The 27,390-nt window shown below is 45.2% G+C and overlaps 3 protein-coding genes across 5 annotated transcripts in view; 2 read left to right on the top strand and 1 right to left on the bottom strand.

Moving 5' to 3' along the window:
* Positions 1-6,593: 6,593 nt before the first annotated feature.
* Positions 6,594-7,219, bottom strand: LOC133761907 (histone H2A.J). Its single transcript, XM_062194867.1, has one exon. The coding sequence runs from the start codon at positions 7,109-7,111 to the stop codon at positions 6,722-6,724; it is 390 nt and encodes a 129-aa protein (XP_062050851.1). The 5' UTR covers positions 7,112-7,219; the 3' UTR covers positions 6,594-6,721.
* A 3,930-nt stretch (positions 7,220-11,149) lies between these two features.
* LOC133761906 (histone H4) lies at positions 11,150-11,649 on the top strand. The gene has a single exon (XM_062194866.1). It carries the CDS (start codon positions 11,150-11,152, stop codon positions 11,459-11,461), a length of 312 nt encoding a protein of 103 aa, XP_062050850.1. The 3' UTR covers positions 11,462-11,649.
* A 6-nt stretch (positions 11,650-11,655) lies between these two features.
* Positions 11,656-27,390, top strand: part of GUCY2C (guanylate cyclase 2C) — a 104,103-nt gene continuing 88,368 nt past the window's right edge. The window contains exons 1-2 of one of the 3 annotated variants that reach the window (XM_062195506.1): positions 11,656-12,193; positions 19,940-20,214. Coding sequence is in view for 1 of the 3 variants with exons in the window: in XM_062195505.1 (XP_062051489.1) it covers positions 24,718-24,934 (217 nt within the window). In the remaining 2 variants the exon portion in view is untranslated. Of the gene's footprint in view, positions 12,194-17,994; positions 18,135-19,939; positions 20,215-24,214; positions 24,935-27,390 lie in introns of those variants that run through there. The other 2 variants (XM_062195507.1, XM_062195505.1) reach the window with 2 other exon arrangements.

Here is a 27,390-nt window from a genome sequence, read left to right as displayed (position 1 = left end):
AAGCAAAAATAAAACCACTCTGTGATCATGCACATTGTCCAAACCACAAAAACGACCCCAGATCCCCTTGTACTGCCTCATATATATGAACATGATTACCATTGGGAACTATGGCCTCACTTCTTTCTGCTCATTCCAGCATCCCTTGCAAACTACTTGGTGATATCATGCTGTCTTAGGCAAAGCCCTGAGCCAACACAAATCCAAATCCTGCAACAAATCCTAGCACACTGTCCCTAAAACACCCCACATTGCCCCAACGTGTACTCTCTCCTGCTGCAAATAGCAATAAAACTAACGTTCAGCTGACTACACCGTGTTCTTGGTGACTGGAAGACCAAGACAGAAATAAAGGTTAAGCTAAAGCGCTCATTACTTGGACAAGGACTTCTATTTCAGAAGTAGTGTGCACATCTGAGACCCTTTGTGATTCCATCTGTGTAAGGTGCCACCTGCTCACAGCTCAGAGGGCAGTTTCATGCTGAACTGAGTGTCCATATTTGCTAAAGCACTTCAGTATTGAGCGCATTATGTTTTCCTGATCTAATCCGATTTATGTTATTTTGTAAAATTGCTCTTAGTCTTCTGTTCCCTGGTTGCAAGGCCCATTAGCTTCAGTTTTAGTGTTCTCTGTTAGAGGAAAGAAAATCTCTAGGGAGAAGGAGAGCCACAGCTGTGATAAGTCTCTCTCTCTCTCTCTCTCTAACTCTTTCATAAAAATAAAATAAATCCTTAAAAAAATTGGATTCTCTGGGGCCAGTGCCATGACGCAGTGGGTTAATCCTCTGCCTGTATCGCTGGCATCCATACGGGCACCAGTTCTAGTCCCGGCTGCTCCTCTTCCCATCCAACTCTCTGCAAAGGCCTGGGAAAGCAGCAGAAGATGGCCAAGTCCTTGGGACCTTGCACCCGCGTGGGAGACCCAGAATAAGCTCCTGGCTCCTGGCTTTGGATCAGCGCAGCTCCAGCCCAGCTGTTGCGGCCATTTCGGGAGTGAACCAATAGATGGAAGACCTGTCTCTCTCTCACTGCCTGTAACTTTACCTCTCAAATAAATAGATAAAATCTTTTTAAAAAAATTGGATTCTCAAACCCTTGTGAAGAAAACAAATTTAGCTTTACATGATAATTTTGCCAGCTTTGTTTTCTCTCTCTTTTCTTCTTTGTTCCTCTTACTCTCCCATTTCCCACTCTAGGGAAACTTTCATTTACTGATTTTAAAAAATTAGGTTTTCAGGATCAAATTTCGCATGTCTTAAACATTCTACAATGCTAACGCTGGTTTTATGAATTAATAAGCTACCAATTTCTAAAACATTTAAAGCTAAGTAACACTTTAAACATTTAAAAAATATAAAGTTATATTCAAGTAAAAAGAATATTAAATAACTCTTTACCAATATTATTCATGTCTTTTTTAAGATTTGTTAATTCTTTACCAATATCATTCTTGACATTTTAAAAAATGTATTTATTTAGTTAAAAGGCAGAGTGACATAGAGCGAGAGAGAGGCAGAGACAGAAAGAGAGAGATTATCTATCCATACTTCAATTCCCAAATGATCACAACAGCCGGGGCTATGCCAAGCCAAAGCTAGGAGCCAGGAATTCCCTCTAGGCCTTGGACGTGGGTGGCAGGAGCCCAGGCAGTTGGGCCATCATCTGCTGACCTCCCAAGCACATTAGCAGGGAGCTGGATCCGAAGTGGAGCAGCCAGGACAAGAACCAGCACTCCAATGGAATACCAACAATGCAGGCTGGGGCTTAACCGCTGTGCCACAACTCCCATCCTGTTTTTGACTTTTTGAAAGGATGTTTTTGGCTGGTGCTGTGGCTCACTTGGCTAATCCTCCGCCTACGGCGCCCGCACTCCAGGTTCTAGTGCTGATTGGGGCGCTAGATTCTGTCCCGGTTGCTACTCTTCCAGTCCAGCTCTCTGCTGTGGCCTGGGAAGGCAGTGGAGGATGGCCCAAGTGCTTGGGCCCTGCACCTGCATGGGAGACCAGAAGGAAGCACCTGGCTCCTGGCTTCGGATCGGCGCAGCGCACCAGCTGTACTGGCCATTTGAGGAGTGAACCAATGGAAGACCTTTCTCTCTCTTTCTCTCTCTCACTGTCTAACTCCTCCTGGAAAAAAAAAAAAAAAGACAGGATGTTTTCGCTGTCACCATACACACCTCGAATTATTGTCTCTGCAATGTGTAGTGAAAAATGCATACATATTCTGGTTCCATTAGTAAAGTTAGCCAGGTGATAAGCATTCCTGGGTGTGGACAAAAAGCAATATCCTTTAAAAATTATTTTCTGTTCATAAGATACAGTACAGTTCAGTCTACTTCAAAAAGTTTGTGGAAAATGGAATTAAAAGATGAGTTTTATTTTGGTCCATTTTTGAAATTCATGCATACAAAGGAAACTAGGGAGTGTCAAGAAGTACAGGGATCCAAACTGTGGGAGAAAAATCTCTATCCCCTGACACTTTCTTTCCTACTGTCCTTCCAGCCATGTCTTTTCATGTCCTCGGTGGCCCCTCTCCCTCTGCCGACTAATTAAAGCTCATAGATTCCCGAATTCCGTCAGCTATGGCTAATTTTTACATATTTATCTATACATTCTCCATGTGTGGTTTTATCCAGTGTTCCCATTTTGGGTCCTAACACCTAAATTCTCAGCTGCAGTCAATGTCTTTTGACCCACATGCCTTTGTGCATGCTGCCTCTCAGGCTCACTGACACCTAGACCTACATCGTCTGTCACTCTGCCCACCAGCCAGAGCTCCAGCCAGGTGAGTGACACAGGAACCCCAATTCTCCACACCCCAAGCATCTCATTACATGCTGTGACATTCTCATCTTTTTGGGTATGTGCTTCCACCATAGAGAGTACAATTCTTGGCTGCCAATCACAGCTGTAACACATAATATTGCTCAATAAATCCTAAACAAACAGGTTCTATTTTTAATCTGTGTGTACCAAGCCATTAGTTCCAAACTAGGTTGTCTTCAGGGGGAAAATTAAATTACAAATGTCCTGTAATGAGTATACATCCATTAAACTTGCTTTTATGCTATCACAAGTCACAGGATTGATAGATTGCTATGTTTACCTATTTCAATAGGATCCATAACTACTGCTCCTCACTCTACATGCAGCTTCTTATAGAAACAATAGCTGAAAACATATATGGTGACCTAATACATATTTGTCTCACCGAATTCTCCCCAAAACCTGCTGAACAATTATTGTGCCCATTTTATAGGTTTAAGGAGGTTGAGTCACATTTCTAAAATCAGATAACCAGTAAGGAACAGAGTGGATTTGAACCTAAATCTCGTACCAGAGAACATGAGTTTGTAAACACCATCATATTCAAGGGTATTACGAAAAGTTCACAGCAAAATGGAATGTTTATCTGTTGCAAAAAAATTAATATATATGAGGGATCTTCAAAATGGAAAATGTGTATCATGAATAAACTATACACATGAATTTCAGGATTTTTCTACACTAAAAATAAATGTGTCTTTGATCTCATTTTCCATGAACTGTTTGATGTACACTTGTTCAATTTCACTGTTTGGGACTTTGTGAAGAGCTTGCATCTAGTGTGCCCGTCATCACCAATTATAAGGCCAGACTAAACCTTTTCATTTTAGGCAGACAGAACTAAACAGACCAGTTCTCAGAGACACAAAGGCAAGACTGGCTGTGCAGGAAAAACAAAGATCAAACAAATCCTGGCCAAGTCACAGCCTGCCACACTGAAGGGCTTATCTCTGTAGGAAAGAGCATGTGTATAAATAAATCTATGGATTACAAATCTATTAAAAACCTGTGTTCAGTTCCTACCAGTTTTTGTCCTAAGTCTTCTTCCATATGCTCTCTTGACCTTTTAAACAAACACTACTACATTTATCAAGGGTCACAGGCTGAACTGATTTTGCAGGAGATACACCTTTTTAACAGCCAACAAATTATTCAGGTAGAACAAGCAAAGATTCCTAGGAGCCAGTGTTATGGCACAGCAGGTCAAATTGCTGCCTGGAACTCTGGCATCCCACATTGGAGTGCCAGTTCTAATCCAGTTTCCTGCTAATGCTCCTGAGAAGGCAGCAGATGGCCCAGGCACTTGGATATTTTGCCGGCCATGCAGGAGACCGGGATTGAGTTCTCAGTATTTGGCTTTGAGCTGGCCTAGCCCCAGCTGTTGTGGCCATTTGAGGAGTGAACCAGACGAAAGACCTTTCTCTCTTTTTGTAGCTCTGCCTTTCAAATAAATAGGGAATAATTAAAAAACAAACAAAAATAACTCTTCTCTTCAAAATGGAAATAGTGAGACACTTAATTGAACTTTGAGACAGGAAAAAACCTTTGAGGAGATCCAAGAATCCTAGGGTAGTATGGTGCAAGTAGGGTGAGGATGAGGGTGGTTACTATACTGAGCATCCTGCCTGTCTTGCTTTTCAGGTAAAAGAGTTAGATAGGCTCTGGTGAATGTTCAAAGAGAAAGGCCAAAGTGGCTTCTTCTTGCCCATCACTATTTTGGTAATAATCTCTGATTCCTCCTATCTTTATATTAGACTCACATGTCAAAACCAGCACTTAATACAGATAAACAGATGTCTCTTGATATGTGTAAAGGATTGGTTTCAGGACCCCTGCCCCACCCCAAACCAAAATCTGCAAATGCTCAAGTCCTCTTAATCTACACACATCTTCCCATGTACTTTAAAACATCTCTATAGATTTCTTATAATATTTAATATAATGCAAATAGTTATAATATTTGGGGACCGATGGCAAGAAAACATCTGTCCATGGTCAGTACAATCACAATTCTTTCCAGTATGTTTGACCCACAGTTGCTTGAATCTGCAGATGCAGAACCCAGGGCTAACCAACTGTTATGTATTTTTTTTTTCTCCACTGCCCCCAAGTGGTAACAAGAGAACTAAGTCTAACAATTGGATTTTTTTTTTAAATGTTATTAGTTATGATTACTCATAATGGTAAGCCTAGTCCCCTAGATGAAATGGCACTTCTTTCAGTGCCTAATAACCAAACCAGCACATGGTAAATGGACAACCTCAATCCCCCAAACAGGTACTTGACTATTTTACACATGTGGAAGCCTTCTGAAGAGTGTGCTAGGCAGTGGGTGACTAGCTGCACCTCCGGTACCTGCCGGTGGTACTGTTGGGGTCTGTCCTCAGGAATTAGGAGACACTGGTCTACCTTCTAACAGAGCCTTGTGTGCCCTGACCCTTGCACAACTCAAAGATGACACAGAAGTAATCCTTACATTCAGCCCACAAACAACAGGCAGCCACAGCCCTAAGGGAACCTGATCTCCAATATCAACCTATTTATTGTCAGTCTTCAAGCACCAAGAAAAAGTGAGCTCCCAGGAGAGTAGAAATGTAGTTCCCGGCTGCACTCCCATCACTTAGCACACAGCACAGCCCAGATGCTCAATAAATACTGGGGATGAAATAAAGTCCATGGGGGAAAACAAGCCACCACTACTAAGGAGGACAGATGTTCCCCCTCTCCCAGCCCTCCAAGACTTCAGCTCTCACAAGAAAGAGAATCCAAGGATAAGGAACCTTTACTGAGGGCTTTTTCGTGGACGCTGTGGGCCAGGCTGAAGCTTGCTGAGGATGACATGGAGGGGTCAAGACAAGGGCAGAGCAGGATCAGCAGTGGATTTCCGATCAGAAACGTGTTTCTCCCTGCACTGAACTCACCCCCCTTTCCTTTCCTCACATTTATCAAAGCATCAATGCGTCATTAAGGCAACTCCAACAGGCAAGACTGGAATGAGGTTAGGACTTCAGTCCAGTGTAAGAACATAAGGGATTAAGAACAATCTGTGAAAGCAAAGTTTGTTTAGCTTCTCGCTATAAAGCAAACTCGAACCAATTTCCACAGGAGGATATGAGGAAGACAAAACCATTTGGAAGCCAGAAATGAGAACATCGGCTGAAGAGCTCATAAACATATGTAATTCATGACTAAAGGCGCTGCACTGTTACGCAACGTGTCAGGGGAATGAATTTCCAGCCTCATGACTCACGCTTCTGCATTTCACATGTTACTGGACGCTGCTTTCATGTGAAAGTAACAATAAAAGCGCACCATAAACATACCAGACAGCCAAAAAATCGTGAAACCACCACAGCTCATGGGGGAAGAAATCTCTTTAAACTGATACCGCTCCGTCCAGGGCCAGCCTCCAACGGGAAGTTACTCCATCTTTTGAAAAGTATGGCCTAGCTCGGGCCCCAGGGGGCGGTTCTCCGCCTAGAACTTGGTCCTGGTCTACCACAGACAGGGCAGGGGAGCCAAGGCCCTGGGAAGACGCTCCAGGGTAGGCCGCACCGCACCTACTCGGCCTCTGCTCTCGGCCCTCGGGCCAGGGGGAACTCCCCACCCTGCCCACCTCCAGGCCGCCCTCCTCTCCCCGTAACGCCCCCGGGTGGCCTGCGGGGCAGAGCGGTTCGGAGGCGGCTCAGATGGATCCAGCAGTGCCGTCTGCCCGCCCCTCCCCCGGGGTCATCCACCAGTTCCCGGCGACTACACAGCTCTCTCGACTACACGATTTTCACCGACTTTATTGGCTCCGGACCCCCCTGACATCCAGCACAGTCAAGAGTACTGCGGGACGGCGACGAAGAGAGGCTCGGCGGGGGGAAGCCGCTCCCTTTTCGGCGGCGCCGGGGTCACTTGCTCTTGGCCTTCTGACTCTCCGTCTTCTTGGGCAGCAGCACGGCCTGGATGTTGGGCAGGACGCCGCCCTGCGCGATGGTCACTTTCCCCAGCAGCTTGTTCAGCTCCTCGTCGTTGCGGATGGCCAGCTGCAGGTGGCGGGGGATGATCCGCGTCTTCTTGTTGTCGCGCGCGGCGTTGCCGGCCAGCTCCAGGATCTCGGCCGTCAGGTACTCCAGGACCGCAGCCAGGTACACGGGCGCGCCCGCGCCGACCCGCTCCGCGTAGTTACCTTTGCGCAGCAGCCTGTGCACTCGGCCCACCGGGAACTGCAGGCCCGCGCGGGAGGAGCGGGACTTGGCCTTGGCCCGCACTTTGCCGCCCTGCTTTCCACGACCGGACATGTTCACCTCTAACCTCAAACGCCAGCCAAGCCGGAAAAAAAACAAAAAGAAAAAAAGCCAAACAACCAACCGAGTCCGGTCCGCGAATGAAGCGAACCCTACCGGAACTGCCTACAAACTCTTTGCGGCCACTAGGTAGCGCCTTCCCATTGGGCGCCGCAACATCCGCGGCTCCAGTGGTCAATGATTGGCAGGCTCCGCTCCCAACCAGCGGGCTTGCAGAGGGACGGCCTGCTGCAGCTGTGTCCAATCAAAAGAGCAAACGCCTAGACCTCATTTACATAGCCGCCCATATGAATACTCAGGGGGGCAGAATGCTCCGCTTTAGGAAACCAGGTGAAAATAGCAGATGTTGATGTTTCTATGTCCGCGCTCGCTCCCAGGGAAATAAACTCCTAAGACATAAAGAAATGTGGCTGGAAACCGTCCAAGTCTGGAGGGCAGAGCTGCTCTGTGCACAAGTACGAAGCGCTGGAGCCAGAGGTGCCCCCGCTGAGGCACAGAGGTTGCTGTACTCTCGCTGGGGGGCTTTTTTTTTTTTTTTTTTTTTCTGGAGTGCGGCATCCTAGCCAGGTGGTTGCTGACTCCAGAGCCCGCGGTTCTGAGCAATGACGCTCACCAAGCGAAATCCTGCCTGCCCGGTTAACTTGTGCCTTTATGCCAGCTCCGTGCAGTGCTGGGGGTGGGGATGGGGGGCTGGCTCCCACCGAGGCCTCCTCGGTGCTGGGCCATCGGAGCTGTGCTAAGCAGACCAGATGACACTGCTCTGCCCACAAAGTTCTGCAGCTTTCAGGCTGCGAGTCGTTCAGTTCTAAGGGCTTTGGAACAGGAGTGGCAGACCGACCGGGCGGGAATTCCATCTCCTGAAGAAGAGAGCAGGGTCGCTTCGCTGAAACCGGCTCTCTGTTGTCTTGTAGGTTGTGGGCCTGAAAAGAGCCACTAGGTTGCTGGGACGGACGGATTGGCTTTGGCCTGCTCCGTGTAAGTCACTTCCCCGGGAAGAATCTTTGCAGATGGCTCCAGAGACTAAGGGAAAAACTAAGCAGCTCGTTCCTACACAGCTGACCTGCGGACCCACAGCCTTTGTTGTTGTTTTTTCTAATTCCTTGAGGTAATTTCACTTACGTCGACGTTTTCACAGGAACGCTGCTACTTGATGCGATGTTAAGGCACAGGCATACTAAAATAAGCATTTATTTGGGGGCTGGCGTTGTGGCCCAGCCATTAGGCCACTGCTGGTGATGGATTGTCAGTTTGAATCTCAGCTAGTCCACTTCTGATCCAGCTCCCTGCTAACTCGCCTGGGAAAGCTGCAGATGATGGTCCAAAGGCTTGGGCCCCTGTCTCCCAGGTAGGAGACCAGGATGGAGTTCCAGGCTCCTGGCTTTGATCTGGTCCAGCCCTGGCTCTTATCATTTGGAAAGTCAACTCACAGATGAAAGATCTCTTTCTGTCTCTTCCTCTCTCTCTGTTGCTCTTACAAATAAATAAATCTTTAAAAAAAATAAGCAGTATTTTTGTGTGAATTTTAGTATCCATTTAAGTTAAAAACGAAACCTCTTGCTGCCCTATTAACCATTTGATCTCTCTGAAATAAAGTTTTCAAGTACTCTTCTCTGTTCTTACATCCTCGCACAATGATTACCCGATAGTGGTGATTTAATAAATGGCTCTGAGGCTGAGAAGCAGCCTGTTATGGTTAAGCTGGTCATCCTGGAGCCAGACTGCCTCCACCCAAATCCTGGCTTTTGTTAGTAAAATGGTGCCGTCTTATCTGTGGCACCATCTATGCCTGGGACACCCTCCTAGGCTCTGGCCCCCACCTCCATTGCTACAAGCCAGGTGGCCAGTGGCCCAACCACAGGTGTCAGCTCCACCCCAACCCTAGTGGGATTCACTGCTCCTACCTCCCTGGCCCCTAGAAAAGGTAACAGGGCCTGCTTCCTGTACACGCACTTGAGCTCTCTCTTGATCTCTCTCTCTCCTGATTCCTCTCCCTCTTACTCTCTCCCCCTCTCCCCCCAGCCTGTCAGGATTCTCCCACCAGACAATAAACCTTTCCCTTAACTCTGGTGTTTGGTGTCTTTTGTGGCGGCCTTACAGCTTTGCTATTTATCAGCTGAATTGGATAGGTTATTAACTTCCCTACCTATCTCAAAGTGTTGTTTGGAAAATAAAATACATTTGCAAGCATCTAATATCTCTTAAATGTACAGAATAAATGGGCATACAAATCTCTGATGTGGTTTATAACAAGATGTCCCTGGAATGAGTTCTGTAAATTAGCTTAACTTTTTGTCTATATCATGGGAAACTTCTAACAGATTTTTTAAATTACTACTTGGGCCACATTTTTCCTTTTTATTCTTGTAAGCATAGATTTTAATTTGAAAAGTTCTGACTTTGATATTTTAGAAGAGTAAATATAAAAAATCAGTCAATTTGCAATGACAATTCTCATTTCTTCAAGATCTGATAAGCTTTTCCTCCTTTGAATCAAGGATTAAAATTATGTAGTAAAGTCTCATTATTCAGGATTTTGTCCAGCCATAACAAGCATCCCAAAGGTTCTTTTAATTCATCTTTTAACAAAAAAATTTATAAACACTTTTTGGGTTATGGAAATTGGCAAGAATCACAAAAGCATGTGAATTATAAGCATTTAGAAATATTACAAAAATTTTTTTTTTTTGACAGGCAGAGTGGACAGTGAGAGAGAGAGACAGAGAAAGGTCTTCCTTTACCGTTGGTTCACCCTCCAATGGCCGCTGCGGCTGGATTAGCCTAGTGAGCCGCGCGCTGGCCAGAAATATTACAAATTCTTACCTTTTCTGCAGGAAAAGCTTATCTTCAAGACTAGGAACACTGAATCCAATTTGCTAACTATTCATTCCTCAAGATGCTAATTAAGCACCTGAGAAGCAGTTATGAATCATCTCCTAAATATCCACGCCTTTTAATGGGAGTTAACCTTTGGGGAAAGTACTGTCTCCTTAAGCAAGACAATTAACCGAAACTTTCGTTTGTATTCAGGATTTCTTTTGAGAAAGGATTAGTGGCCTTTAACTGATACTGTGAGGTATAAATCTCGTTCAAAACCACACTTGTATGTTCAAAACAAAATGTTACAACAATAAAAAAAATTAAACAATGAAAAAAACCACACTTGTGGCATCCACTTATTTTACAACTTTCAATTTTTAAGCGGAAGATGTGAGAGCCTTGGATCTGATTGGCATAAGAAAAAATGTACAATAAGTCGGCTGCATAGCATAGCAACAACTGTTTGGTTCAAAAGTAAATACAAGCACTGTGGTGCTTGCAGGGCAGGAGGCAGGCGAGGCAGCAAAACTTGCAAACTGTACACAAGTAGCAGAATGGGAAAAGGAGGCGCCGCGTGGGGGCAGGGCTAGGCTATGCGAAGGTTTTTAATTCTCTCTCTGCAGGGTCACAAAAGAGAAAAGAAAATTAAAAATGTCCATTCTCCCCTCCAAAGGATCCAGAGTTGAAAAGCTGCAATAAGACCTAATCTGTTGTAAGACGTTGCTAGTTCTTACCGATTTTTACAGTCATTTAGGAATGGCATTAAGTTACCATTCTTCTTAGGGGAAAAAACAAGTTTAGCTCTGGAAGAGAGTGAGCAGAGAGGGAGGGAGGGACGTGGGTCCCGAAGGAGCGCAGCGCGAGCGGTCCTAGGTTTTTTTGTTTTGTTTTGGTTTGTTTTTGAGAAAGTGTAATTCTATTAACTAATACTGTATAAACGGTCGAATATTCCAGTTTGAATTGTTCTTTAAATTTATCTCCAAAACATCAAAATTTTTTTCCACTCAAGCAAAAAAAAGACACCGGGCCACAGCGTGCGAGCTCTCTCAGCTGCAGCGATTGGGAGGAAAGTCGTCGGAGGTGGAGCTTAGAGATCCGCCCAGCGTCTTCCTGTTTTCAAACAGGTCCGCCGCAAGGGGCTATAAGCCCTGCGCCGGCCGCAGCCGCGGCAGATTCAGGTGTCTGCTGGTGCCTGAGGAGAGCTGTACTACCAACATGTCTGGACGCGGCAAAGGCGGGAAGGGCCTGGGCAAGGGCGGCGCCAAGCGCCACCGCAAGGTGCTGCGCGACAACATCCAGGGCATCACCAAGCCCGCCATCCGCCGCCTGGCCCGGCGCGGCGGCGTCAAGCGCATCTCGGGGCTCATCTACGAGGAGACCCGCGGCGTGCTTAAGGTCTTCCTGGAGAACGTGATCCGCGACGCCGTCACCTACACGGAGCACGCCAAGCGCAAGACGGTCACGGCCATGGACGTGGTCTACGCGCTCAAGCGCCAGGGCCGCACGCTCTACGGCTTCGGCGGCTAGGCCGGCCTCGCAGCTGCCGCCCAGTACCCCCAAAGGCCCTTTTTAGGGCCCCCAGCACGTCAAGAAAAGAGCTGCGAACGCGCTGTTAGCGCAGGATGGGGTGGCTGCTGCCGCGGGAGGAGCCATAGTTCTAGCATAGGGCCCGGAGGGTGGGGCATCAGGTGGGCGGCAGTGGGTGCACGGGTCGTCTTTGGCTTAGTGGGTAACTAGAACTCCGGGGACCCTGGCTTCATACCCCGCGTTCTGACATTCGGATCTTAGAAGGCCAGGGTTCCCGGTTTTGGCTCAGCCCTGGGTGTTGAAGGGCATTTGAGCTTTGCGGGTGGGGCTCTGCCACCCAAATTAAGTAAATTGGGCTACGGGGCTGCGAAGTCGCCCCTATACTGAGAGGTTTGAGTCTTAAACGTGGCCATTGGCTTCTATAGCGATCCTGCGGCTCAACATGTCTGCGTGTATATATAATGGCTCCTATGCAAATCCGGGCTAGCGGTGTTCGCCTCCCATTGGAGGAGACTGTACGCGGCGGGACGCAGCGTCCAATGGGAAAGCGCCTCCGCGAGCCGGCGCGAAATGGAGTCGCGGAGCGGCTAGCTCTGGAGCCCGACCGGAGTCCAGGAGTGTGTGGGGTCTTCGCTGCCGTTTTGAGTGGCAGGAGGCCAAGCTCAGGAGCTGAAAGCAAGGCGGCAAAGCGCGGGCGAAATAAAAGCCAAAGCTCTCGGACTTCGGTTCCCGGTGAGCCAAGCGCATAGTTACCTACGCTGAGCGGGTGGGCGTCCGGCCCTCAGGAGAGGCCAGGTCTTCTCGACCCGCAGCTGGCCAGGCTGCCCGCCGTCCAGGCCCGTGCTCAGGGGACGCACCCAAGTGGCCCTGTCGGCTTCTGAGTGCAGGTCCCGCGGGGCTCCAGGGAGATGCGCGGCAGGCTGGGTACTGATAAGCGAGGTGGAAATGCGGGCCGGAGAGCTGTGAGGTGCGCTGCTTTGGGGGCTGCGGGGTGACCCTCGGCAGCGTGGAGCGGGGGCCCACTGAGCGCGCCTCTGTCGCACGGTGGCGGCTGTGACTTGGGCACTCACCCTGGCGCTGGCCGGCAGGGGCCGCCCGGGAGGCGAGGCCGAAGTCGGTGCCTTGGTCTCGCCCTCCCAGCTGTTGGCCGCCTGACGTCTCAGCACAGGGATGCACGTGTGGATTTACTTTTTTTTTTTTTTAATTTATTTGAAAGGCAGAGTTACAAAGAGATCGTCCATCCACAAGTGGCTGCACACTGAGCCAGAAACTCCTTCCAGGTCTTCCACGAGGGTACAGGGACCCAAGCACTAGGCCATCTTCCGCTGAAGTGTGCTTTTCCAGGCACATTAGCAGGGAGCTGGATCGTAAAGGGGAGCAGCTGGACTGGAACTGGTGCTCATGGGATGCCAGGGTCTCAGCAGATGAACCCCTTGCTCCACCAGCCCGAACTGGGTTTAAAATTTTTGCACAAAAATAAACGTCTTACAATTCCTATTTTCCACGAATGTCTCCCGCCTGGGAGACCAGGATAAGCACCTGGCTCCTGCCTTTGGATCAGCACGGTGCACCGGCTGTAGCGCGCCAGCCGCAGAGGCCATTGGAGGGTGAATCAACGGCAAAAGGAAGACCTTCCTCTCTGTCTCTCTCTCTCTCACTGTCCACTCTGCCTGTCAAAAAAAAAAAAAAAAAAAAAAGGAAAATGGTCCAAGTACTTGGGCCCCTTCTACCTTCTACCTGTGTTGAAGACCAGTTTGGAGCTCTTGACTCCTGGCTTCAGCCTGGGCCACCACACATTTGGGGAGTGAACCAGTAGATTTAAGATCTCTCTCTAAAGCTAAAAAAAAAAAAAAAAAAAAAAAAGACACCAGCCACCCAGTCCAGCACCACCAGCAGTCCTTTGGGATCTGCTATGGACTGAATAGGACTTGGCTTCCCAAATTCATGCAGACATTTGAGTTCCAAAGTCTTATATGAATGGATAATTAGTGCTTATGGTTGATGGATTAGGGTGGAGGTTCTTGGGAAGTGATTGGATTGGATTAGGTTGCTAGGGTGGAGTCCCATAGTTGGAACATGATAACATCATAAGGAGGGACCGTATAGAGGGCAGGAGAGTGCTCACCTTCTGATCAGTTCTCTGCAAGTGTCCGCTACTGCCACGCTAGTCAGGCTGCCTGATCTCGAGCTCTGAACCTCCGACTTGTAGGCCCAAATGCATCTTTTCCTTCCTAAGAAGCTCCTCTCAGGTATTTTAGTTAAAGTAACAAAAAGCTGACAGGTAAATCCTAAAAGAACAGTGAGTTTATCTCAAGAAAGTAACTTACCACGGGCTCCTTTATTTAGTCATGACTAGAGATTGACCCCTGGTGGATGGTAGGTCTGCAGTCTAGAGTCTGGAAATAGTGATGAGTCTACCTGATTCAACCTGATTGGAGCTCTCTCAAGTGTGTTGTCTCTCTCTGTCTCCCTGTCAAATAAATAAATTCAAAATAAACAAAAATTCTAAAACCATTTTTCTACTTTAGCTATAGGATACTTTAAAAAATTATTTATTTATTTGAAATTCAAAGTTACAGAGAGGAGAGACAAAAGGAGGTCTTCCATCTGCTGGTTCACTCCCCAAATGCCTCTATGGGCCAGGCCAAATTCAGGACAGGAGCTTCATCCCAGTTGCCCACACGGGTGGCAGAGACCCATGCACTTGGGCCATCTTCTACTGCTTTCCCAGGCCATAGCAGAGAGCTGAGTTGGAAGTGGAACAGCCAGGACATGAGCCAGTGCCCATATGGGATGCCAGTGTAGCAGGCAGCAGCTTAACCCACTCTGCCACAACACTGGCCCCTAAAGGATTCTTTTTATTCATACACTTAAATGACACTGTTCTTTAATATTATAGCCAATATTTGAATCAAGGTATTTTTATTAGTTTCCAGAACATTGTCTATCATATCTATATAAAGTATTTTTTGAAAGTGTAGTATATGATCATTTTTTAAAACTATAAAATGATACATTCTAGGATAAGTGGCCCAGATCTCTTGGTAGTTCATCACCAACTCAGTCTCTTATAAGAACTATTTATTTGTTCTCCAAAATATATTCTGTGGATGTGAGCATTCACATGCCTATGTATAGTCATATGTATTTCCTTTTGAAATCATACATATTTTTCTGTGCTTGGCAGGTTTTTCTTCTGTGTAACAGTTTTCTACATGGAGACATAGATGTCTACCACATCCATTTCAAAGGCTGTATAGTAGTATATTGCATACAAAAAGATGAATTATATATTTTTAATGAATGTCTGACCAAAAACGCAGAGGTAATCACTTTAAAAGATTTAATTCTCCCTTAAATGTTTATTGAAGTCTATATTCCAAGCCCTGTGTCAGTTCCTAGGGATGCAGAGATGATCAGATTTGATCATTGAGGCTTGTGAAGCTGATGAAAGTATGCCCACTTTATACAGTAATGAAGTACTACTACAGAAGTTTTGTAAAAACATTTAAACACACATTATTGGGAATGATCTTAATCCATTGGGGCCACTAACTAAACACCATATTCCAGGTACTTTAAAATACCAGTAAGTTATTTAAATGCTATGTTATGGAAGGTCAAGGTGAAGGTGCTGGCAGTAACAAGGGCATGATTGCCATTCTTGAGGGATTCATGAATTTTAGGATAGCATAAACATTTAGACCACAGCGGGAAGCATGGAGCCTTCCTGTAATCACACGTTGATGTTTTCTTCATTTAAGGAAGTAGAAAAATACTGTCAGTTACCATTTATTTTAAAAATTTATTTGTTTGACAGGCAATGACAGAGAGGGGAAGAGTCAGAGAGAGAGGTCTTCCATCTACTGGTCACTCCCCTAGTGGCCTCAACAGCTTGGGCTGATCCAGGTGGTTGCCAGAAGCCCAGGAAGCTGGCTGAGTCCCACATGAGTGACAGAGGCCAAGTAAGATAAGCCATCATCTACTACCTTCCTGAACTCATTAGCGGGGAGCTGATTGGAACCATGGCAGCCAGAGCTCAAACCAGTGTTCAGTATGGAATACCAGCGTCACAAGTGGCAGCTAACCTGCTGTGCTGCAAAGCCAGCCACAACACTTATTTTTACTGTATTCATATAATTTTTCTATGCTAAATGCATTTAGTAAATAATCAGCCTATGTTTCACCAACATATAATCATGGTTTAACCTTTTCAAACAGAATAGACTAAACACTGAACAGAGAGAAAAAAGGATGCACTTTTCAGACAACAGGTGTTTTTGTTGGTCTTTGAACTCAGACATGTCTGACTATAAACTGTAATTATGATGTTATATACTTTGCAATATGTGAACTGAGTAATGGAAGATGAGTATATTGCTAAAATTATAAAAAAATAGAATGAACTTTGTTTTCCTTTCATTGTAAAACATTTCAAACAAAAGCACAGGTATCCTATCAACTGGATTTAACAACTATTACATTATGAAAAATTGCCACAGATATTTTCTTTACGCCGGCACACCGGGTTCTAGTCTCGTTGGGGCGCCAGATTCTATCCCGGTTGCCCCTCTTCCAGGCCAGCTCTCTGCTATGGCCCGGGAAGGCAGTAGAGGATGGCCCAAGTTCCTGGGCCCTGCACCCGCATGGGAGACCAGGAGAAGCACCTGGCTCCTGGCTTCGGATCAGCGACATGCGCCGGCCGCAGCGGCCATTGGAGGGTGAACCAAGGGCAAAAAGGAAGACCTTTCTCTCTGTCTCTCTCACTATCCACTCTGCCTGTCAAAATAATAATAATAATAATGAATTTGATAGGGCTGAAGCTGTGGCTCAGTAGGCTAGGCGTCCACCTTAGGCTCTGGCATCCCATATGAGTGCCGGTTCATGTCTCGACTGCTCCTGTTCTGATCCAGCTCTCTGCTATGGCCTGGTAAAACAGTAGAAGATGGTCCAAGTGCTAAGGGCCCTTGCATCTGTGTGGGAAACCTAGAAGCTCCTGGCTCCTGGCTTTTGATAGGCCCAGCTCTGGCCATTGCGTCCACTTGGGGAGTAAAACAGTGGATGGAAGATCTTTCTGTCTCTCCCTCTCTCTGTAATTCTCTCAAATAAATAAGTAAATAAATCTTTAAAAAATAGTAATAAATTTGAACAGCCAGGGCAAATGTTGTAGTACAGCAGCTGAGTCACCACTTGGAAAGCCCAATTTCCATATTAGAGTGTTTGACTTCTAAAATATATCCCCGTGGATAATGATATTTTGCTGAACTTTAATCATAAATAGAATGTTTTGTTTACTGTCACTTATTAGCTATACTTATAACAATGTTGGGCATTTTTTTTCTTTTATTTATTTATTTGAGAGGTAGATTTACAGACAGTGAGAGGGAGAGACAGAGAGAAAGGTCTTCTCTCCATTGGTTCACTCCCCAGATGGCCGCCACGGCCGTAGCTGCACTGATCCGAAGCCAGGAGCCAGGTGCTTCTTCCCGATCTGCCATGAGGGTGCAAGGGCCCAAGCACTAAGGTCATCTTTCTACTGCTTTCCCAGGCCATAGCAGAGAGCGGGATTGGAAGAGGGGCAGCCAGGACCAGAACTGGCACCCATATAGGATGCTGGCGCTGCAGGCGCAGGATAAACCTACTGCACCACAGCGCCAGCCCAGGGTCTTTTTTTATATCTATGAATTTGTTTTTAACGCTCCTCCATTATTCAACCAATCAATTTAATAGTACACTTCAAAATGGATTAAATTGCCTTTGAACAAAACTTAATTGTTGCATATATTCTATACTACTTAAGGTTAAGTCACTTAAACGTTGACACATGCAGCAGTGGCATTCATCCAGCACATCAGTTTGCAGTGTAAATATACTACCAAGTCTTTGTATAGGTACCGTTCCTGCTGATAACAAGAGTTTCCTGGGCATTACCCAACCCCAGCTGTTGTAGATGTTTGGGGAGTGAACCAGTGAATTGGAAGATCTCTCTCTCTGTTTCTCTCTACATATTTCTCCTTTTACATACAATAAATAGGTAGATAAATTTGTTAAAAGAAAGGGAATTAGGCCGGCGCCGTGGCTTAACAGGCTAATCCTCGGCGCCGGCACACTGGGTTCTAGTCCCGGTTGGGGCACCGGATTCTATCCCGGTTGCCCCTCTTCCAGGCCAGCTCTCTGCTATGGCCCGGGAAGGCAGTGGAGGATGGCCCAAGTGCTTGGGCCCTGCACCCGCATGGGAGACCAGGAGAAGCACCTGGCTCCTGGCTTTGGATCTGTGACATGCGCCGGCCACAGCGGCCATTGGAGGGTGAACCAATGGCAAAAAGGAAGACCTTTCTCTCTGTCTCTCTCTCTCACTATCCACTCTGCCTGTCAAAAAAAAAAAAAAAAGGAATTAAAGGCCGGCACCGTGGCTCAACAGGCTAATCCTCTGTCTTGCGGCACCGGCACACCAGGTTCTAGTCCCAGTTGGGGCACCGGATTCTGTCCTGGTTGCCCCTCTTCCAGGCCAGCTCTCTGCTATGGCCCGGGAGTGAAGTGGAGGATGGCCCAAGTGCTTGGGCCCTGCACCCCATGGGAGACCAGGAGAAGCACCTGGCTCCTGCCTTCGGATCAGCACGGTGCGCCAGCCACAGCACACCAGCCACGGCAGCCATTGGAGGGTGAACCAACGGTAAAGAAAGACCTTTCTCTGTCTCTCTCTCTCTCACTGTCCACTCTGCCTGTCAAAAAGAAAAAAGAAAGAAAAAAAAAAAGGGAATTAAGTATTGACAGGGGAAACAAAGCAAGCCAAAAATACTTATAGGTAAATATAAAAAGATCTGAAAGACTCAACTGTTATTGTTACTTTGGGGACAGCAGTGGTATTAAGAAAGGAATAAAAGTTATTTTTACATCTTCATCCATAAATGAAAACAGTCACAAACTGTTTATTTATATTTAATTTAAAATAACTAAATTTTAAAAATAAGTTTAAATTAACTTAATATTACTACTGCATGGAAGATCACACTTCATTTTGCTAACAAGATCTGTGCCTCTCATTTGGTGATTGCCTCCCTCAAGCTATTTCATTTCTTATCCCTAGACACACAAAACTAGTTTAAGGTTTAAAGGCCTCAATGATGTAATTACTTTAATAGCATAGTAAGAATTTTTTATTTGACTAAATGAAGTAGTTTTTAATTCCATCTCTGTGTTAATATTTATGGATATATATATGGATATATATATGGATAATATTTATGGATAGTAGGGCTGGCACTGTGGCGCAGTAGGTTAAGCCTCCACCTGAGCATCCCATATGGGTGCCAGTTCTAGTCCCAGCTGCTCCTCTTCTAATCCAGCTCTTAGATATGGCCTGGGAAAGCAGTAGAAGATGGCATAAGCGCTTGGGCCCCTGCACCCACGTGGGAGACCTGGAAGAAGCTCCTGCCTGGCTCCTGGTTTCGGATCAGCCCAGCTCCAGCTGTTGCAGCCATTTGGAGAGTGAACTAGCAGATGGAAGACCTTTCTCTCTTGACTCTCCCTCTCACTGTCTGTAATTCTACCTCTCAAATAAATCAATAAAATCTTTTTAAAAAATTATGGATAGAATGATCAGAAAAATGAAGATGAAGGAATGCAATAGAAATTAAGATCATATAGAACATCATTCCTGTCTCCTCTGACAGCATCAGAAGCCATGTGGAAACCCTGAAAATTGTCATTAATCCTAGGCCAGATCATGACAATAGAATTATTTTAATTTAAGACTTGGGACCTAAGTATGAATCATTACAAGTGTCAGTCATCTTTTGCATACAGCCATTGGTGGAAAATAAGGTAATGATTGGCAATTTGAATTTGTAACAATAAGAATGGTACTTTTTTTTTTTTTTTAAGATCTGCTTATTCATTTGAAAGTCAGAGTTACACAGAGAAAGAAGAGGCAGAGCGAGAGGTCTTCCACCCACTGGTTCACTCCCCAGATGGCCACAACAGCTGGAGCTGGACCGATCTGAAGCCAGGAGCCAGGAGCTTCTTCCGGGTCTCCCACGCAGGTGCAGGGGCCCAAAGACTTGGGCCGTCTTCTACTGCTTTCCCAGGCCATAGCAGAGAGCTGGATTGGAAGTGGAGCAGCCGGGACTTGAACCAGCACCCACATAGGGATGCCAGCACTGCAGGAGGCGGCCTTTACCTGCTATGCCACAGCGCCGGCCCCAGAATGATACATTTTAGTCATATCAATGGGTGTAAATTATATTTTTATTATCAGTAATTTTATGAAACACCCATGTTAACTGGATACTTTCACTGCAAAGAATGATTTCCAGTTTAGCAAATTGTAGTTTATATATTAAGTTTATATATTCTTCTCTTCAAGAACTTTCTACTCCACCTTTCTCCATAAAAATTGGTTTCCCATTCTGCCAACAGGTTACTGAATTTTCTCTTGACGTCTAGCTCACTTTAGCTACTGCTTATTTGTCATTTCAGGTTCAAAACCATGTTGAGGGGAAACATCCACGCAGCCCGGTCTCCATGATCCTTTGGTACTCCTGACAGAGCAATGGATGGATCTTTAGCGAGTGACTTTGATAAAGGCCCTGTATTCAAATCTGGAAAGGGATTGAACCCTGGGGCATGATGGATGTGAGTTCCACAGGGACTGTGGATGTTGTGTCCATCACCATCTGATGTCCTGAGCAGATGAATGCAGCTGTGGCTCTGATTGGATACTCTCCTGCTCAGATCAGCAAGACAAACTCCAAGTAAGGACTGAAACATTGAGCTTTGATACTATCAAATGAATAACTCATGAAGTTTTCCTATCACTTTATGCCTATCCACCAGTTCTCATCTCTACTTATAGTTTGAAGAATTAAGTCTAGGCAATTTTCTTGACATTTGTGTTATTTAGATATACAGAAATATACCATTCTCAAATGAACATTTAATGTATTCATTAAGTTGGTCTTTTCAGTTTGCTAAAATGGAACTCTTCCTTGTCGTAAAAATATCAAGTTAATATGGGTATTTAATAAAATTAACTGGTAATTTAAAGTAGTCAATCTAGTCAAAAATCACCCAAGTAGTTTGTACCATACTATTAAATTTCAACATGTTTTCTAATTAGAAAATAAATATGTAGTGCCAGCTTTAGATGTAAGCTACATATAACAACTCAGTGTACTGAGTTGTTTTTTTTTTTTTTTTTTTTTTTTTGACAGGCAGAGTGGACAGTGAGAGAGAGAGAAAGGTCTCCCTTTGCCGTTGGTTCACCCTCCAATGGCCACTGCAGCCAGCACGCTGCGGCCGGCGTACCGCGCTGATCTGATGGCAGGAGCCAGGTGCTTCTCCTGGTCTCCCATGGGGTGCAGGGCCCAAGCACTTGGGCCATCCTCCACTGCACTCCTGGGCCACAGCAGAGAGCTGGCCTGGAAGAGGGGCAACCGGGACAGAATCCGGCGCCCCAACTGGGACTAGAACCCGGTGTGCTGGCGCCACAAAGCGGAGGATTAGCCTGTTGAGCCACGGCGCCGGCCCGGTGTACTGAGTTTTATCAACCATAAAGTTAACTTTTCAACATATTATGACCTCTAACAATATAAGGAATATAGACTTGGCTGTTGGGGCCATTTGGGGAGTAACCCAGTTAACGAGAGATCAGTCTCTCACTTTCTTCCTCTGTCACTCTGCCTTTTAAGTAAATAAATCTTTAAAAATAAAAATAAGGGGCCAGTGTTGTGGCGTAGCAGGTAAAGCTACCACTTACAATGCTGGCATCCTGCATGAGCACCAGTTTATGTCCCAGTTGCTTCACTTCCGATCCAATTTCCTGCTGATGTACTTGGGAAAAGTAGCAGAAGATGACCCATGTGTTTAGATCCCTGCCACACATGTGGGAAACCCAGAAGAAGCCCCTAGCTCCTGACTTCAGCCTGGCTCAACCTTGATCATTGCAGCCATCTGGGGAGTGAACCAGTGGATGGAAGATCTCTGCCTCTCTATTGCTCATTCTTTCTCTGTAACACTTTCAGATAAATAAATACATTTTTTAAAGTACACAATAAATAAATAAATAAAAGCATAGCACAGGAACTGGCATTGTGGCTCAGCAGGTTTAGCCCTACTTGTGATGCTGGCATCCCATATCAGTGCCAGTTCAAGTCCCCAATGCTCCACTTCCGATCCAGCTCCCTGCTAATGCTCCTGGGAAGGCAGTAGATGATGGTCCAAGTACATGGGTCCCTGCCACCTGTGTGGGAGACCAGGATGGAGCTCCAGGCTGGCCCACCCCAGTTGGGGCCATTTGAGTAGTGAAACAGCAGATGGAATATTTCTCTCTCTCTCTCTCTCTCTCTCTCTCTCTCTCTCTCTCTCTCTCTTTCATGCCCAGATTAGACCATGCCAAAGCCAGGAGCCTGTACTTCATCCTTGTCTCCCACATGCAGTGCAAGGGCTCTAGTACTTGGGCCATCCTCTGCTGCCTTCTGAGGGAGGTGGATCAGAAGTGGAACAGCCAGGACTGAAACCAGCACCCTGATAAGGGATTCCAGCCTCACAAGCAGCAGCTTGACCTGCTGTGCCACCAACACCAGTCCTAAAAGTACTCCTTCTACTTATTTTTTTTTAGAAATTAGCTATTAAACAACCTCAGGCAGATCCTCCAGATGATATGCCAGAATCAAGCATTATTATGATAGGGCACCAGAATTCCACGTGCACCTCTGGAAGCTTTCCAGTGAGACACAATGTAGAAGTGAAAGACAGTGATATTGATGAAGCTGATCCTGTGACAACCTGGGCTAATGTGTGTTTATGTCCCTGCTTTTACAAAAATGTTTTAAAAGTAATGGAAAAAATTTATTGAGTAATGATATGAAGGAAACAGTTTTTACAGTTGTACAATGTGTTTGTACTTTGAGCTAAGCTGTTTCAAGAGTCAGAAAATTAAACGATTTTAAAAGTTTATAAGGTTAAAAAAGTTATACTAGCTGCAATTAATTTATTATTGAAAAAAGAAAAAAATGTGTTTTAGAATTTAGTGTAGCCTGAGTACAGTGTTTATGGAGTCTACAGTGGTGGTCAAGAATGTGCTAGGTCTTCACTTTCATTCACCTGTCACTCACTGGCCCACTCAGAGAAACTTCCATTTTTGTAGGCTCCATTCATGGGGAGTGCCCTAGGGAGAAGTAGTATTTTTTTTTAATCTTTTATGCCCTATTTTCCTCATACCTTTTCTATATTTAGATATTCACATACTTAGGATTATGTTACAGTCACCCATAGGATTCAGTGCAGTAACATGCTCTACAGGTTTGTAGCTTAGGAGCAATGGGCTGCATATAGTGTAGGTGTATAGTAGGCTATGCCACCTAGGTTACATTAGTAATATTCTATGATGTTCGCACTGCAACAAAATCACCTAATCTTGCATCTCTCAGATTCATTTCCAGTTGGTAAGTGGCAGCTGTCTAACAATCACCTGCTTCAGCCCTTTCTGAGAACACAGGAACACTGTTAAAAATGGGGGCTTGGGAAGGAGGGAAAAGAAGACATCGCTCAAGGCTGGAATAGTGTTTCTCTTGGAATAGGGGAGGGGGAGAATGCAGGATAGTAGTACACCAAGGAAAGAAGCGAGCCTGTTAGCTCAGTGAGCAGCTTTACCATTTACCCAGCTGAGCTTATCAGGAGTTACCCTTGATTATTCCCTCTCCATAATGTTCCAAGTCCAATCTAATATCGTGCGCTATTCATTTTATCTTTTAGATGTCTCTGGAACCCATCTGCATTGCCACTGCCTTCATCTAGACCTTACTGGAACTCTTAACTCACACGTAAAAAAAGCCCCCTAGTGAGGTTCTTGCTCCCAGCCTGCCTATCTCTGAAACATTCCTTCCATGGCAGCAAAGTAGTCTTTTTATGTTGTTTTTTTTTTTTTTTTAAGATTTATTTATTTTTTTGAAAGTTAAGTTAGAGAGGGGGAAACACAGAAAGATCTTTCATTTAATGGTTCACTCTCCAGATTGCCACAAAGGCCAGCACTGGGCCAGGCTAAAGCTACAAGCCAGAAGTTTCATCTTGGTCTCCCACATAGGTGGCAGAGGCCCAAGCATTTGGGCCATCTGCTGCTTTTCCCAGGCCATTAGCAGAGAGGTGAATCAGAAGTGAACCAGTGCCTAAATGGAATGCTGGCATCTCAGGTGGCAGCTTTACCCATTGTACCACATAGCCCCATAAGCAGTCTTTTCAAAATTCAACTGATCACATCCCTTTCTTGGCTCAGTGGGCAAAACCCCAAGTCCTTAATAGCTTACAGGAAACTCCAAGGCCTGCCCTTGCCTATTGCTAGCTCTCTGCACTTCAGCCATGCTTGTGTGCGTGCCATGCCCCTTCTACCTCTGGCTCTTGACACAAACTGCCTCCCAGTGCATCGTGCCCTTTCTTTCTTTCTTTCTTTCTTTCTTTCTTTCTTTCTTTCTTTCTTTCTTTCTTTCTTTCTTTCTTTCTTTCTGTTAATTTAATACCCATTTCAGGGCTTAGCTTAAAGGACAATGTCTCAAGGAAGCTTCCTCGACTTTGTAGAATAGGTTATGTCAATCTGTCATGAGTGCCCGTAGCCCTCTGCGTTTTTTTCATTGTTGAATTTAGTTATTCGTAGTTACTTGTTTTATGTTTGGCTTCCCCATTGGTATGCATGTTCCATGAGGACATTGACGCATGTATGTCCTGTATGGCTATATCTCCAGTATCTTGACAATGCCCAATGCATAGTCAAGTCTCAATAAATAGTTGCTGAATGGGCAACTGAAACATGACTTTTCCTAGGTAGGGATTCTATTTCCATGCACAGGTAAAATCCAAGTGTTTGTGCTTTCTGTAAGCCTTTTGACCTTTATTTTCCATTTCACAAAACTTGTTATGTGTATAATATACTGTCCCCTTCCTCTTTTCCCTCTTCCCAGTGATGTGTCACAAATTGATGTGTTTTTATTGGGTGAGGCCCAGGTAATCTCCCTGTTTATAGCTCTGACCTTTCTATGCTCAAACACACAAAGTGAACTTTGGTTTATCTCCGACCATAATGCAGCTGCTAATTGCTGGCAGGCAGGCTGTATTGCACAGCCCACGTGACCAGTGGGGCATGACCAGAAAGGAGCAGGGGAAGAGTAGACGGAGGGACTTGGTTAGAAGCTGTCCAGCTACAGTCCCTGCCTCCCTAGACGCCCTCAGCAGAGCACAAGAAGAATGGTTTTGAGGTGAGCGTGGTCATGAAGACACTGCTGTTGGGCCTGGTTTTGTGGTCACTGCTCTTCCAGCCCGGTCTGATGTTCTGGGCTACCCAAGTGAGTCAGAAGTGCCACAGTGGCAACTATGAAATCAGTGTCCTGATGATGAACAACTCAGCTTTCCCAGAGTCCCTGGACAACTTGAAGGAAGCAGTGATTGAGGGCATGGACATAGTGAGGCAGCGTCTGCATGAAGCTGGTAAGAACATGGTCAAAGACTCTCTCTCTGCTGTTGTCTCCTTTAGGGACAGGGGTCACTAAGCCCAACCTTCTCTATGATCTATCTCAGAGCTCTCTTCTATTTCAAGGCAGTAGATCCTCAGAGAAATGGATTTGAACACTACTATTTTGTACTCCCAATCCACCCTGTTCTGGAAATGTAATGTATTCTCAGCAGTAAAATACCCTAGTTAAAACTGGGTTTATTGCCTGGTTCCAGGAAAACGTCATATTTCCTTCCACAGCTGCTCAGAGGCAAGAATTGGTCTGGACCTGAGATTTCACAGGATTGCCAGTCAAGATGAATTAAGAGAGTACAATGCATGCAGGCGCTGAATCTTTCTCTGAGCTTTCCATCCAGGGAAAGACATTTTTCTATTGGCCTGTTCCCTCTTTATGTCTCTGGTGGCTGTCCTTGTCAAATATGGTCAACTAGGCCAGTGCCGAGGCTCAATAGGCTAATCCTCCACCTGCAGCGCCGGCACTCCAGGTTCTAGTCCCGGTCGGGGTGCCGGTTCTGTCCCGGTTGCTCCTCTTCCAGTCCAGCTCTCTGCTGTGGCCCCGGAAGGCAGTGGAGGATGGCCCAGGTGCTTGGGCCCCACACCAGCATGGGAGACCAGGAGAAGCACTTGGCTCCTGGCTTCGGATGGCGCAGCGTGCCAGCTTCAGTGTGCCAGCTGTTGTGGCCATTTGGGGGGTGAACCAACGAAAAAAGGAAGACCTTTCTCTCTGTCTCTCTCACTGTCTAACTCTGCCTGTCCAAAAAAAAAAAAAAAATATGGATGGTCAACTATAATAATTTTGCAATCCATTGTTGGAGCTCCTCATTGTGTCTTTTAATTTTAAACTTGGTAACATTGCATAACATATGAGGGGTCTTCAAAAAGTTCATGAAAATGTATATTATGAAAACTTAAGCACGGATTTAAAAAACTTTTTGTATCAAAATAAACATCTTTTAATTCCATTTCAAGAAATTTTTGAAAAAGAAAAGAAGTTATGTCTGATAATTTGTGGTCACCTGGATGTTTCCAGTCTCTTTTCACCTGTTTCTTAGTCTCCTGGATGTAAGAACATGGTGGGTGAGCTGGCATACAACAATTTTGAATCCTTCTGGTTCACTTTACATTATTCTACTATCACTTGGAATAAATATTGCCCAAGTTACCTAATAATTACATATTCTAGAATATTTCTAATAGTTGTCTATACTAGAAGTTTTTTTTTTTTTTGCCATGATTATGTTTATAACACTACAGCAAACGTTTTCACGTATATAGTTTTTCTCCATTGCCTGAGACTAAATTGCCAGGAAGAGAATAGCTGAATATTCAATGAACCTTAATTAAGGATGGTTTTCAAAATGACTTAATTTTCTCTATTGAAAATCCTGTGAAAATAAGGATAACAGATCAATAACTTGTTCTGTGCATAAACAAGATCTCCAATTATCTCTGAAACTAAATTCAGATAAAAGTAGATCTGGTCTGGAGCTATAATGAAACTAGGAGATCATTTAGTAAAATCCCCTTATGTACTATGGCAGTGTTAGTTAGTGGAAAGAACGCTGAATTTGAAGTCTGTGGGCCTGGATTGATGTCATTGTCCCAAATGTTTCTCTCCCTGGCACCCTGGGTAAGTTGGATCCCTTGAGTGTCAGTTTCCTTATTTATGAGTACCTGTCTTGTGTTAGGTAAGTTCTAGGTGCTTTAATTACATGATCTCTCTAGTCATCACAACTCTCTATAGTTGGCATGCTTGACATGGACTTCAGAGAAGAACTTTAATAAGATTGCCAAGATATTATAAGTTGTCTGTTTGAAATGAGATTCAAATCTTTATGTGCCTGATTCTAGAAAGCATATCATAGAGCTAACATTGTGGTATAACAGGTAAAGCTGCCTCCTGTTATGCTGGCATCCCACATGGGCACTGGTTTGTGCCCTGGCTGGTCCACTTCCCATCCAGTTCCCTGCTAATGGCCTGGAAAGAGCACCAGAGGTTGGTCTAAATATTTGGCTCCTGCCACCCACATAAGAAACCTGGAATAAGTTCCTGGCTTCAGCCTGGCTCAGCTCTGGCCATTGTAGCCATCTGAGGAATGAGATCCATATTCTCTCTTTCTCTTTCTCTGACCTTCAGATAAATAAATCATTATAAAATATATTCCACTGTAAGAATTATTTAAAAGGTTTATTTATGTGAAAGGAAGAGTAGCAGACAGAGGAAAAAACAGAGATTGATCTTCCATCCACTGGTTCACTCTGCAAATGGCTGCAACAGATCTGGGCCTGGCTGGAGCCAAGATCCAGGAATTTCATCTGGATCTCCCACATGGATTACAGGGAATCAAGTATTTGGGTCATCATCTGCTGCTTTCCCAGGCTCATGAGTAGGAAACTGGGTCAGAAGCAGAGAATCCAGGACTCAAACTGG

Source organism: Lepus europaeus, chromosome 6 (genome assembly GCF_033115175.1).
Source record: "Lepus europaeus isolate LE1 chromosome 6, mLepTim1.pri, whole genome shotgun sequence".
NCBI classification, from domain to species: Eukaryota; Metazoa; Chordata; class Mammalia; order Lagomorpha; family Leporidae; genus Lepus; species Lepus europaeus.
The sequence above is the reverse complement of the archived record's forward strand: the minus strand, read 5'-3'. Positions and strand labels throughout refer to the sequence as shown.

What these genes read in the sequence shown, in the direction of transcription:
- LOC133761907 (XM_062194867.1), bottom strand. Translation starts at nt 7,111, where the DNA reads ATGTCCGGTCGTGGAAAGCAGGGCGGCAAAGTGCGGGCCAAGGCCAAG.
- LOC133761906 (XM_062194866.1), top strand. Translation starts at nt 11,150, where the DNA reads ATGTCTGGACGCGGCAAAGGCGGGAAGGGCCTGGGCAAGGGCGGCGCC.